We start from the raw sequence: 13832 nt of genomic DNA on the forward strand, positions 1-13832 counted from the left end.
AATAATTTGATGCAAGTGCATTACTGTTGTGCGTAGAACCTAATTAAGTATTTCAGGCGCACAAGTATAACATACTTTTGTGAACAAAAGTTTTTGAAAGAAATCTGTTTTCCTAAAAAGAATCAAATTCTGTGTTTAAACGCTTACGGATGATAGAGAAACAAAACTTGACGACGGATGCCGGGGTACCTACCTATCCTGCAAATATTGTTACTCACAGATCTAAATCTGTCAAGCAATCAGTTAATACAACTACTAAGGTAACTCTTGTTATATTTATTAACAAATATTATAACATCAATACATCAAAAATTAATAAAAATACAATATGATGGCAAAGAATACCACCATGCTATTCGTTAGATATCGTCCTTTGATATCAAATTTTGAAATAAAAGCTACATTAGAGATAACAAAATGCATTACCCTGTCATGTGCCTCAGCATAAAACATCTCTATTTATCTTATATCGTTATGTTGACGTCATTAAAATAATAACTTATTACATACTAGTTTTTATTCCCCATTAACTTACAATGCAACCAGAAACGTCAATATTTTTTCCATATACTGACGCCTGAATTTCATATTGGATGCGTGACATTATTCAATGTGTCGTTGCATTAATTCTTTTATTTAGTTCAGTATTGTCAATCTTATTTAGGCGATTGAACAAATTCATAATATTTACATTAAATTTATACGTGTAGATAATAATGCATTAAAAAGGTTATTATCTTTGCATCGGAAAATATGCACCTATTCTTTACTGAAAGAATACTGCGTTCCTAAAGTCGGGCAATATGTGCACTGCAGATCTCGTGCATACTTCCTGATGCAAAGTTAATAACGTATAAATTTGTTCGCGAGTGACATATGTGAAAATACAAAGATACAGGATATGCATGATAAATTATTTTAATTTCCACGTTACAAATAGTTATTTCAGGCATAAAACACAGAAAACAAAGAAAGCAATCCGTATATTTCCAACCGAGCATTAATGGACTGCCATGGTTAAAACTGAAGTACTTCCGTAACTCAATACAGAACTATTACATGGCGGTTCATACAGTTTGGTGCCATTTTCATTTCCGGCGCCAATCTAATTAATGTTTACCAAATATAGCCTCTACACGCATTTCAGGTATGAATTTATTGTGGATCTTTGGTATTTCCTGCCGAAGGACATTCGCTGAATTGTAGTAATAATGTTTGCGAAGTAGAAAACGGGTATCTGTTTTGTATGCGACGCTATATTCTTATATACAAAATTGAAATCAGCTACTTATTTCAGTTTAAAAGACAGAAGAAAACCCTCTGTGTTACTATGGTTACAAGGCTAAACTAGAAAAGGAATGGTGATATTTACACTTTGTACAATATGTAAAACATAAAAAACTAGTTTAGGAATATGCAAGACATTCAAAAGTTTAAATAATTGTACATTTCTGTAAGGTAAAAACTTTGTTATGCCATTACATGATTTATCATCAAAACTACATAGAGAATATGTGTGTGAAAGTATGTTCTGACATAATGAAGGTTTTATCAAACAGAATTGTCTTCAGCTTATTTTTGATACCAAACTCGTCAAATTCCTCGTTATCTATCATGTGCCTCACAAATAAGCTCTCGCCTCAAAGTCTATAATAACAAGCAAATTCAGTGAACTGTTTCACCCTTGAAATATATTATCTGCCTATAAAAAGCATTGGAATTTATATTGAATTTCCGTCCCTACCAATTCCTTACTAAGTTACAGAAACTGATAGAAAACTGTTTTTTATGTATTTAGTAACAATAACCCTAACCCATCCTACCTAACTGAAAGAAAAACATTAGTTTCTATGAAATTACCTATTTACCAGATTTGATATGCCTACCTCCTTCCTAACTGAAGAGAAACCATGTAAGTAATAATAATCCTGACTTTGATCCAAGGAACCAAAATACATCTGAAACCCATGGTGCATGTTCGTACATTTTCTTCCTTTACAACAAGTCTATTACACAGATCTGCAAGCCATTTGTCTTGATTTTATAACACAATGGTAACCAAGCAATCATGGGGGCAGTGGACAGTGCATTGATAAAAACAAGTAAAATTTTGGTTTCGGAACGCTGAATTTTGAGACAAAAATGGCCAAAATTGCACATCTAGCAAGACTGTCTCGTATTATCTGCAAATGATTGACCTACAAAGTATGTATATTTTTATACGTAAATAACGGTGGTAAGAAAAGCGTTTCCTGACCGTTTCAGCTTAATCTAGATGAATAAATAGCCGTTCAATCCATTTTGGTGGACATTCGATTCCTCGCCCGACCTCTCATTTGTGGGAATCCTCAGTTCTATAAACATCAAAAAACTAGCTGAATATAAATGCCTTTAAAATATATCTACGTCTTTTATTCAGAAAACCTAATCTGGGAAATAATATGAAACTGGCCACTTCCACTTAAGACCAGACATTGGTGTAATTACCTTATGTTAAATATAGGTGATAAAACTCAACTGCGTATTCGGATTGGATTCATTTTTCTCGAATCCACAATTATGAGTGGTTTCTCTGACAAACCATTTATGCAATTTCGTATAGTTTAATAAACAAAAACAGCTTTAATAAAACAAAAAATAGTACTTATTTTAAAGACTTAACCATATAAACCCACTCATTTTATAAACACAATATTACGAACTAGCCACTTGTTATCAGTTGATTTATAACATATAACTCGGGTACAAAATAGTCGGTTTCCACTTGTAAAAGTAAGGTTGCATCTATTAATATAAATTCTGATATTAAACTAAGTTTATCGTGATCGGGTCATTGGTGTAGTAGGGATATTAATCTCTCCCATATTGTTCAGTTGTGACACATGTTAAAATGATGTTTGCTATTGTTCAGTATATCATAACGTGTGTCACATACTAATATTCTTTATTTGCGTATGTTATCGAGTTGCTTCTATACAATAAAAAGATTAAATTGTTAATGATTTCAGTAACCGCCCTTTTAGCGCGGAAGGTTAATTAAAAACATTGAATCAGGGGTTCGCAATTTCGATCCAAGGGTGCGGCAGATGTGACAATTTGATAACAAAAACATTTGTGGATTCGTGAAAAAGAATCAACTGTTGCTATACCGAATGACGTCAGTAAAATATTTTATATGTTTAAGAAAACAAAATTGTGCGATGCATGACATAATTCATACAGTTTATGATAACATTTATGACAAACTCAGAGTATAAGGAAGAATCGAATAATCTGTTTCCTTTATATGCTTAATGATGAAATAATGATAAAAGAATGGAATAAATTACAAATCATTAGTGTGTTGCTATGACGTCATTGTGAGGTAGATAGGCGGCTGCATTTTCAAATGATGTCGGATGATAAGGTCTAACATTGAGACAAAACTCTCGCGAACTTTGTTCTATTTGGTGTTACAATGAAAACGTTTGACGCGATACCTATACAATCGTTTAAAATTCAAAAGCTTTGATACTGACTGCTCTAACAATACTTCTCCTTTTAACGGTACTTTTGCGAATAGACGGTAATAAACGTAATCATAATCTCATAATTATTATTTGATATAGCTTACAACTTACTGTACTGATACGATGAATTCCCTATATGTTTCAATTATAAACGCATAAATATGTAACAAAAATACATATCACGAGATATAATCAGTGCAAATGATACATTCATTCATGAATAGAAAATAAATTTCATTGCTATTACAATTTAATCACCGAAACACATGTCTTGCATTGTTTTCTGGCAGGAAAGGCCGTTCGCATCTTTACAATTCAATAAAATGCTGTTCGAATAATCTAAATGGCAATTCGAATTTTCTCAAATATAAGTAAACACTATTCTGTATTTCTCGTGGAATAACAGTTACTAATAAAACTACTTTATAACGGTTCATTTCTTCTTCGGTTAAGTAATCAATAACGACAATAAAGTTTTTATCGTGTATAATGGTATTGTTTCTTCATACATGCGACCTTTTCCTAGCGCATGTCTAAAAACATTACAAACTAACAAAAAAAATCCAAAAAAAAAAACTCTGATAACTTTTAAAGAAATAAAATAAAAAAGCATATTTAAACCTAGCCGAATACCTTCTGATGATGTTGCAGTTCGCAATAACATAGTTATCTTTGAAATTTTAATGAAGTACGCCTCCCGTTCGCATGAAAGATGACTTCCAGTTACGTACAGCAAAATAATGCCCTCAGTGCCATGGCAAATCCTTTGCCATACTGATTTAGTTCAAACAAAAATTTTACATACGAAACTTATAATGTGGCAGTATCATATACATCAAAGATGAAATGAGTAATTATCACACCAGAACGGCACGAAAATACAGATATGCAAATACGATATACTAGAGTAGCATATTTTATAGGCAAAATTTAAATACACTGAGATGTGAATAATATCTGACAACAACAATATAAGACTCACATGCTGTAGCAACCATATATACACATTATTTACAGTTATAAAACATTGGGATTTCAGGAATGAGTTTTATATCAAAGTTTAGATAACACCCACGTGAGAGTGATATATAATGCTAGTATTCTCATACTATTTGAAATACGCGAATATATCTAAGCTTATTTATAGTCGTCAACGGTTAGCCATTTGTGCGACTGTTAGTAAAAGCAAGTATATACATAAGACGCTATATTTCTAGATGATTCTCTGAATATTTTGCTTGCCAAGGAGTTCGAATTCATGATCATTGATTTCGTAGTTCAGCTTAGCACTCTCTCCCTCTACTGTTTGGAATGTATTTCGTTTATACGGTTGAACATCTGATAGTGCTGATGAAATTTTTCTTTAATCATGTAGTAGTTGTATCACAGACATCTAACACATTCGATCCCGAGTAGTGAAAGGTTATAATATAAACAGGATACGCCTGTGTGTCATTAAATAAGATAAATTCCCTGGGGTTTTGCTCATCATCTACGGCACAGTCATACATCAGTGTGGACTTCGCTGTGTCGTTTTCAGAAAGATATCTCATGCCTTTTTTCCCTTGGCACATTTTTCCTGTGAAAATAAAGATATGGCATGTGAAAATAACGTTTATTAGAAATTTCATTAATTGCTAAAACGACACAAAATGCAGAATAGTAAATGTCTTAACGTGCTATGTTATAACAAATAAACACAAATGGTTCTATTTCAACAAAACAAATGTAAATTTAACATTTTACAGTGTATGACCGTTTTATTTTAACGCCACCCGATTCGTTCGCAAGTTAAAGAAGACAAGATATCAATAAATGTATATTCTGTAATAAACAACTGGTTTGGTGTACAAACCGGTGAAAGACGGTAATGACACCAAACTTTACGGCATAGTGTCATATGACACGTTTTAGCTTAACTATTACTAGCGTTGGCATCGGCGTTCCGATTTTATGCAAGCTGGTATTTTCTACAAAATGTGCCCATTTAGACTTTTATATTCATTCAACTGACAAGGCTGTTGAATAGTCGAGCGTTGCCGTCCTCCGACAGCTGTTGTTAACAATGCCATGAATGTATGTCTGCATACTTTTATCATGTTAATTTTTTGAGCAAGTTAAAGTAAAAAATAATCAAGACTTTCCTGTAGTTTATTGTCCGATGCACCTAGGTTTACCGTTCTGGTGCTTGGATATTTTTCCTGCACATCTGATCTTTGAGTCTTAATACATCAGACTATGAACATTAAGGCTTTGGTTGTAATAACAAGTGTTATCTTTGTCTTTCAAAAAATTATGTTGCTTTCTTGTTCCCTAGAAATCATATCTGCGAACCTAAGATTTGCCCTGATCATGTAATGATATCTAAATGTGAGTTGTACATCGGAAAGGTTCCAATTGCGACATATTTCAAAAAGCCTAACATTGAAACTGTTTTAATATTTGAAATTTAATCTAATAAGGTACATTCATTTATTTAGATATACCAAGATTTTTTTTTCGAAGATACACGAGCAGTTCAATCGGTTATATTTCAACTGTGCAATTTTAAGCAATTAAAGAATACAATCGTACAGAACTTCTTACTTACCAGATAATACTTTGGCCAGAAATATGTATCCCTTCCTACAGGAGCCCGCGCTGGAAAGCCAACGTCGGATTGAATGTGATGCATCGCCAGCGAAATATACACCTTCGCCATACAAAGCGTCACCTGTAAAAACAGTTAAATATACACCTTCGTCTCTTTGAAAGAGTCGGCAAGTTGAAAAAATCGAAAATAATTGATCCATCAAAAACCAAATTTTTTACCAGTCAGAACGCTCATGATAATTTGCATCGGTACGCGTCATGGCGAAAAAATCGGTTATTATTTACCCAGCCAAAGAGCCAACTCTAAAAACCAAAGAGATATTTCATTGTGTTGAAATGTTAAGCAGATAGCTCGTTTAAAATAAAGTTATCTCTCAAATTAAAGATATATCGATATAAACTTTTCTCACTGAATGAATAGTAAAAAGGCTTGCTATCATAAATGTCAAATACATATGTTTGATAATGCTAAAATGTAAGTATGTAACTCATTCTTTTGTTGCAAGCATGTGCATACAACATAATGTCAAATTAATATGTGTTACATCTGCTTGTTACTGAGGTAAAACGTTTGAATGGAAAAAAAGCACGCAATGACTATTAAATTCATGACTGTTACAAATTAGACTTGTTACACAGTGCGTGTTTGTCTTTTCAATTTAGATGACGTGGATGTTTTAATGGACAGACAGACAGACAGACAGACAGATAGATAGATAGATAGATAACTTTTTTTTACTTTCATATAGGCTACAAAACCCATGTTGACATTCAATTTACATAATACAAGATATAGCAAAAACAGCAGTGAACATCACAAAATGCAATTTTTTTTAATTGCAATTTTAAATCCTCTTTCGGAGAAGGTCAGAAAAAACTATGAGAAAATTTTCTCCTTTGATCATATATCTATAAAAAGACAAATTATAATAAATACGACTGAACTCGTATGCTACTTTTTGCAAATAAACTTATTAAAAGCTGGAAGCAATGCTTGTCTTTGAAACAAGTCTTTGGCATTTAAAATGTTCTTACTTGTATTTGTTTCGTAAGCAGAATCAAGCGAATGGTGTAAGTATAAATGACGTCATAAAATGGTCAAACAGATCCAATATTTTTGCCTACCTGAAAACTATGTATTATATGGCACATATGACATGAGGACATGTAAATAAATAATACATGTTTGCAATTATATTTCTTACCAGTTGCTTTTCCACAGAATCCCCTATTGAAGCCATACTTAAGTATATTTGAAACTGTGTCAGAACTGGTGGCGTGCCATAGGTCCCGTTCAATCGGCTTATCTTCTGGAAGGCTTGATTTCTGTTTCAGCATTTGCCCTTTTTTCGCTTGGTAAAGCCGGTATAATGATTCGGTCTGTCCTCTTTCAATTCTTTCAACCTGCAAAACACAAGAGGAAAAGTAGCCTAAAAAAGGAACGGGGCGTTAAGGTCTGTATATAAAGTTGTTTTTCGGTTCCAAATCTTGATATCCAACCGCGAAATAAAAAAAGTTAACATTTTTTGTAGGACCATATTTTATACAACAATGTATATAAGGCGGTTAATAAAGGAATACAATCATTCTCAAATCTTTGTTGCGTGAAACGTTATATTATATTATATTACGTTAGATTATACTTACCTAAAACTTCAGACTACTAACCAAGACCTTGAAAAAATCCATGGTCACTTGAATTTATTGGAATTAATTTAGAGTATGTAGATCACTACGTTTTTTTTCTACACTATCTTTCACTGACATAGTTTAGTAATGCTCTAGTTGCCTTTGTGCAGTTGAATACAGTTTCTCACGAAAAAAAATGAATGTGTATTCGCACTAATTACACAATAAACATCGATTAAGGCTTGTGATAGGGAGTGAAAAATTGTTATTCAATAAATCCAATACATCCAATATCTGTCTTTGTTTTTAACTAATAAGAAGGGTAAAATTGATTAACCATGATTATTACCTTACTGACTGTTATGTTATTTCCATTAAAGATATTGCGGTAGTCATTTGATTCGACTTCTGATATGAACCTGTTTTCTACATCTTCAAACGTCATCTCTGTCCATGCATCCGGCAAAGTCAATGGTTCCTCTAAAACTTGATACATTGATAAATAAATGTGTAAAGAAATTGGATACATAGCTACTAGACATAGACTACTGACAGAAAGACAGAAATTCAAGTTAGTATCCCAACAGTTAATATTATATGAACGAGTTCTGTTTATGGGTTTTATTTATGTATATCACTTTAAAAATTACGTGCAAATTAAACAAAACAATACATCATGATGAATTTGAACGTTCCTTTGAAACACTAATGCTGTACAGAATCTGTTTCTTAAGGGTAAAACAATTAAGTCCATTCAAACTTTTCTGTAGTATCAATTTCTTGTTAAAGGCACTGACCTTCAGATTTTGGCTAAGAAATAATCTTTTATTCTAATTTAAGTTCGGTCATATTATGAACGTAAGAATACGAGTTTTAGTTTCTAAACTATTTTAAAAATGCCAAATCAAGAAAAACAGATGACCGCGTCCGGAGTCGAACCCGGACCGCCGCGGTAATAAACAGTTTTCCGCAGCCGCTACCAATACCGCTATGGTGAATTCAGTATTCAATGTGCGTTTAATATAGATATTTATAATCGAGGCAGTTTACCTCGAGTAAAGATTACAAACGCTTTTCGATTTTCATCGTAAAAAGTAGTAAAAACAACATATTCTCATGTGTTTCCTTAACATATAGTCTGTCAGTAATTTAGTTTCAAAGCATTCTTAAGAAATATAGCATTAATTTCCAGATATCTAAAAAAACATATTTGTTTGTTGCCGATCAATCTGGAGGCCAGTCCCTATAAGATAACGATCACTGGGAAAGACCTAATAATGAAAACGAGTTAACACAAGAATGTACTTCCCAAGAAGCAAAGAAATTATTGCAATTTCTTAATTATTATTGTACATAAATATCATGACGTAAATGTCTTATTTTGATTATTTAAATTGCTTCTGTTCCCGAAAGAAAGCTAACAGTGCATGTTTTACGTGTAATCCAGCCACATTTCAACAAATAATGCAATTTCAACAGTCGTTTATAAACCAGCAGTCGAGGAATTTATTGAAAAATAAAGTCTGGTATGATTATTAAAAAGTGCACGATAAAGTGATAAAAATAACTCTAAGGATAAATTGTTACCTTCTAACATATCCTTTCTAAGAACTCTTAATCTATTTTGTTCGTCCGACTTGCGATACTCTATAAATCGTATAAAATCAATGACAAAACTGTCACCATTTTCTTCGAACTGGAAGGATTGTAATTGTTCTTTATATGCCTGTTCAATTCTCTGGTTCAGTCGTTTGTGGTAAGGTACTAGTTTGAAAGAAACCGTTGTAACTTCCTCATACTGCCATTGGACATGATTATAGAGATCCTCTGCAGCTTTGAATTCATGTCTTTTATCTATTTCCAGGATGTTTGTCTTTATCGCGTTCGTAACGTCAGCTGCTTTCTCTGTAGGTCCATATATAGTTATGATACCCAACTGGGGATCTATGTTGACTTTTGCAAGAGTTGGTAGGTCAATTTCTCTTAACTGAAATTTTCAAAAGCGTGAAATTTAAATAAGTTATAGCGAGCGAAACACTTTTTTTCAATCCTGCAACTGCAACTTTTGGTTATAAGATTAACACGAAAAAGTAGGAGAATTGACGCATAAAAGATTGTGATCGAACATTGTCTGTTCAACATAACTGACACTAAGAAAAAAACTAATGAATATCGCGTAGCAAAGTGCGGTATTTTATCACTTTGGAATGACAGTTTCAACAAATCCTGCTATATGCCAGAACATCATGATATCACTAAACACAAACTGTTCATAAAACACATTACCCCCGATGAAAGCTTGTCGGAAGCAGCTGAATATATAATTGTATAAGCTCGACCTTTGACTTTTGACCTTATTAGCTCCAACTCAACAGGTGTCATTTACTGACTACAGGCAATCATCGTGAATAAATACCATATCGTTCTCCATTAAATGAAACCGACAATTATCAACCTCAAGGTCACTGTGACTTTGATATTAGGGATACCGACCAGTGTATCTCCCGACAACAGGCAGTCATCGGTTGGAAGTCTAATAATGATCCAGATATTGATAGGAAACCGTTTTCAGTGTCTCGGTCACTATGACCTTTATCTTTGACCTACTGACTCCTTAAACATTAGACACTACCGTTATTTAGTTACTACGCGGAAACTGTATTCCATCTTGGAACACTATAATCTTGATCTTTGTCCTTCTGACCAATAATATTATAATGGACATTAATTACGGCGCGGATAGCTACGTCTGGCCACGGATAAAATCGTAGTAATCTGTATTGATCCGTACCTGAGCCGTACCTCAAAGTAGTAATCCGTATCAATCTGTGCCGACAATTGGTCAAAACGTATTCAAGACTTATCCTAAATTTGCAAGTTTCACCAATTTTTGAACATGCACAAAACTTGAGCGTTCCGTAACCATTTGAGTGTGACTTTAGTCCAACTTGGTTGAAACTTATTCATTCATACTGAAACGTACCTTGCCGTAGGTGAACGTAGTTATCCGAGGCTTCCCGTAATTAAGCGTAGTTCAAAGTAGTTCACCATAGACCCATACTATGGGCAAGCTGCCTGGAGCAGTAAAACGTACACTGTAGGTTCAACGTAGTACGCCGTACCTATCCGTACTTTTTCGCGTCCTGTACGCTTTGTTCCCTTTTCTCACCACCATGTTTCCCGTACTAAGATGTACTGCTCCGTACTTATCCGTGTCCGCTACCCCACCCCCACCCCCAACCCCCACATACCAGTCCAATCCGCACCGTACAGAGACATATCCGTATGTGTGACTGTAGCTTTACAGACCATAGGCATCCTGTATACCAAATAGCTCCAGTTATTAAGCGCAGAACGTTCTCAGTCTCGAGTACATCATGACATTGTCCTCTAATCTACTTAACCAAAAACAATTAGGGTCCTTAACCATCCTATGAATATAAACGACTGTATACCACTGCGTTCTTTAGTTGCTGAGGTAAGCTGAAACTGTTTTCAGTAGTCTCAATGTCATTATGAGCTTCATCTTTGACCTAATGGCCCCCAAAACAATGGGTCATCTATTAAACGCAGGCAATTAGTCTATGAAGTATGACGGCGGCTCTAAGCAAATTGTGCGTTACCGGTTGTAAGTATATTGTGCTCCGAACAAAAGGCATAATTTACTGATCATTGGTAATCATCACTTGAAGTACCAAATATTTTTAATTATCGACTGAAAATAAGAGATCCACAGGCCGACAAACAGAAAGAAACCAAATGACAGACAGACAGACAACAATGAGCAAAGTAATACGATTTCTCTTCTTCGAATAGGAGAAAATGGCACAATAGAAGATTACTTACTTCTGCCTTTGTGAATGTCTTTATTGTTTCTTTGTGTTTCTCAATTTTCCATTCAGTATACATGTTTTCTACTTTAGAATCTAATTCTGCTTTGCAACGTTCAACATTGGCTCTACTGTCAGAATATATGTGAACCTCTATGGACGAAAGGTCTTCAATTGGTTGCTTCAACTGGCTTTCAGACAGATCGGCATCTTCCTCAGCACTAACTGTAGCAAAATCAAACTGTTTCAACGTTTTCATTCCTAGAATATAGTGTCTTAATTACATTTTAAATAAGAGTTACATAAGAAATATCTTTAGAATAAACGTTTTTTTAATCAGTTACACACGACAAAGAGGTTATACGTCTTGCGGAATAAATGTTCATATATACTGTTTTATCAAAAAATAGAAGATGCAATTTTGATCATTAGCACTTTCTCGCAAACAAGGATCTAATGTTTGTTTTCCGTGAAAAAAATCTCAGGGAATTATTAATCCTTTGTATTCATTTAAACTTAGTCCATTAAATCAACAACGTCTGTTGATATCCAATTATCTGCATTAATAATTTTTCTTTCTCCTTACTTATTACTTTCACAGAAAACCGTTCCACATTAGGCTCATCTCAACAAAGAGTCAGAAATAATTGATATTGTTTTATTTGTCAGTGAGTGCTATTATAGAGTGTTTTCTTTTGCAGAGCGTTTTACTTTTATATTAAAGGACTCTTAACGACAGATGCCAGTTTATTAGTCCATGTGATCCCTGCAGCAACATGATGCATTAGATTTACATTTATTTAAAAGACATTAAAATATATTAAGACAGTTGTATTGTTTATTGAATGACCCTCGAACATTATATCAGTATCGACCAAACACTGCTGCAATAACTTAAGATCGGCATTAAAGCCAATAAAGTATTAGTTTTACACTGATCTGTGCGTACATTCAATAGGGAAGAATTAGTATTTGAGAATAACAAAACCTATATAAATGACGCAAATATTAGTGAATATGCAGTTATAAAGATAAGGTCAACTTACGTGTAGATAGTTCTTTCATTCCAACAATAGCCTTTTCCTCAGGTTCATTCATTTTTGTCAGCAACATTTCTTTAATTTGAGAGAACATTCCGGGCAGCTTTTTGTACACAATTAAGCGAACCTCCTCGATTGAATGCGTCTTGTATGAGTGTTCAAAGACTTTGATAGCTTCAAACAGACATCCAGCTACTTCATCCGGACCGAAACTTTTATAGCCTTGCCCTTCAATGAACGAGACCGTCAGTGTTATAAGAATTTGAACTAACAAGTACAGGTAAATCAGAATCATAATGAACGTTGCTTTTAACTCTGTATCATTGAGAAGACAACGCACGATCCTATACGGTAACTATAGAAAGTCAATATATGTGTATTTTTATCATCGTATAAGCATTGACGCGCCCAGGGATCGAACCCATGTGCGCACTGGAAGCGGATTCTCTACCTTTAAGGAGGCGGAGAGAGTATGATAAAGAAGATACGGTAAGCATAAGGTTTAGAGTTACCTGTACCGAGAACTGGAAAAGCAATCGCCCTGTAAGACTTATTGTTGGCTACCTCCAAACATTTGTACATTCTATTTCGCCACTCGCTTAGATTATTCGCAAATCTTACATGGATTACTGACTTTGCGCATAATCCAGAAGCCTTCGTCACTACTACACCTTCAGTATTCAGCTTTTGTATTAGATCTATGGATAGAATAATCTCTAATGTACTTCTTGGTGAAAAATAAATATCGCTCAAAATAGTTTTTGGAATAAGTGTGTAAATTATTATGTCGAAATGGATAATTGATAATCTTATTACTATAATGGAAACATGTATCATCATCTATATACTCTAAAATATTTGAAACTTGAAAGTGTCAAATTATTTTTTTTCTCGTATTGTCCCAGCAATTTTTATGGTTATCAATACTTCCTACACGGATCTAAATGAATGCAACAACACTTCCACCCATATTAGAAGCATACACTGATAAATTAAATGTGTGTGTAAAGTTTTATTTAGTCTAAAATAAGAAACTTGTCTGCCAAAGTGAGGAGCATAATACTTCGAAACAAAACTCGGAAAATATACCTTTCCGCTGACGACATTCCATTTCCATTGCTGGACACTTTCGTTTCAATTCATGTGCTACAGCGCCTTACAAGATAGAAACAATATTACTGTCATCTTTAATTATAAGCATAATAATTTCACTTTCTCACTTTGAAATGAAA

General features: G+C 33.8%; 1 protein-coding gene across 3 annotated transcripts in view; it reads right to left on the reverse strand.

Annotated features, from left to right (window-relative positions):
- Positions 1-261: 261 nt before the first annotated feature.
- The window catches only part of LOC123546603 (protein mono-ADP-ribosyltransferase PARP14-like), a 32782-nt gene continuing 19211 nt past the window's right edge, over positions 262-13832 (reverse strand). For 2 of the 3 annotated variants that reach the window (XM_053550924.1, XM_053550923.1), the window contains exons 25-33: positions 13690-13755; positions 13113-13298; positions 12607-12828; positions 11577-11821; positions 9318-9717; positions 8080-8216; positions 7307-7505; positions 6100-6222; positions 262-5088 (exon numbers count right to left, since the gene is read on the reverse strand). In XM_053550924.1, coding sequence (XP_053406899.1) covers positions 4877-5088; positions 6100-6222; positions 7307-7505; positions 8080-8216; positions 9318-9717; positions 11577-11821; positions 12607-12828; positions 13113-13298; positions 13690-13755 — 1790 coding nt within the window. In that variant the 3' untranslated portion in view covers positions 262-4876. The remainder of the gene's footprint in view (positions 5089-6099; positions 6223-7306; positions 7506-8079; positions 8217-9317; positions 9718-11576; positions 11822-12606; positions 12829-13112; positions 13299-13689; positions 13756-13832) is intronic. The other variant, XM_053550925.1, reaches the window with a different exon arrangement.

This window comes from Mercenaria mercenaria, chromosome 9 (assembly GCF_021730395.1).
Source record: "Mercenaria mercenaria strain notata chromosome 9, MADL_Memer_1, whole genome shotgun sequence".
In the NCBI taxonomy this organism is placed as follows: Eukaryota; Metazoa; Mollusca; class Bivalvia; order Venerida; family Veneridae; genus Mercenaria; species Mercenaria mercenaria.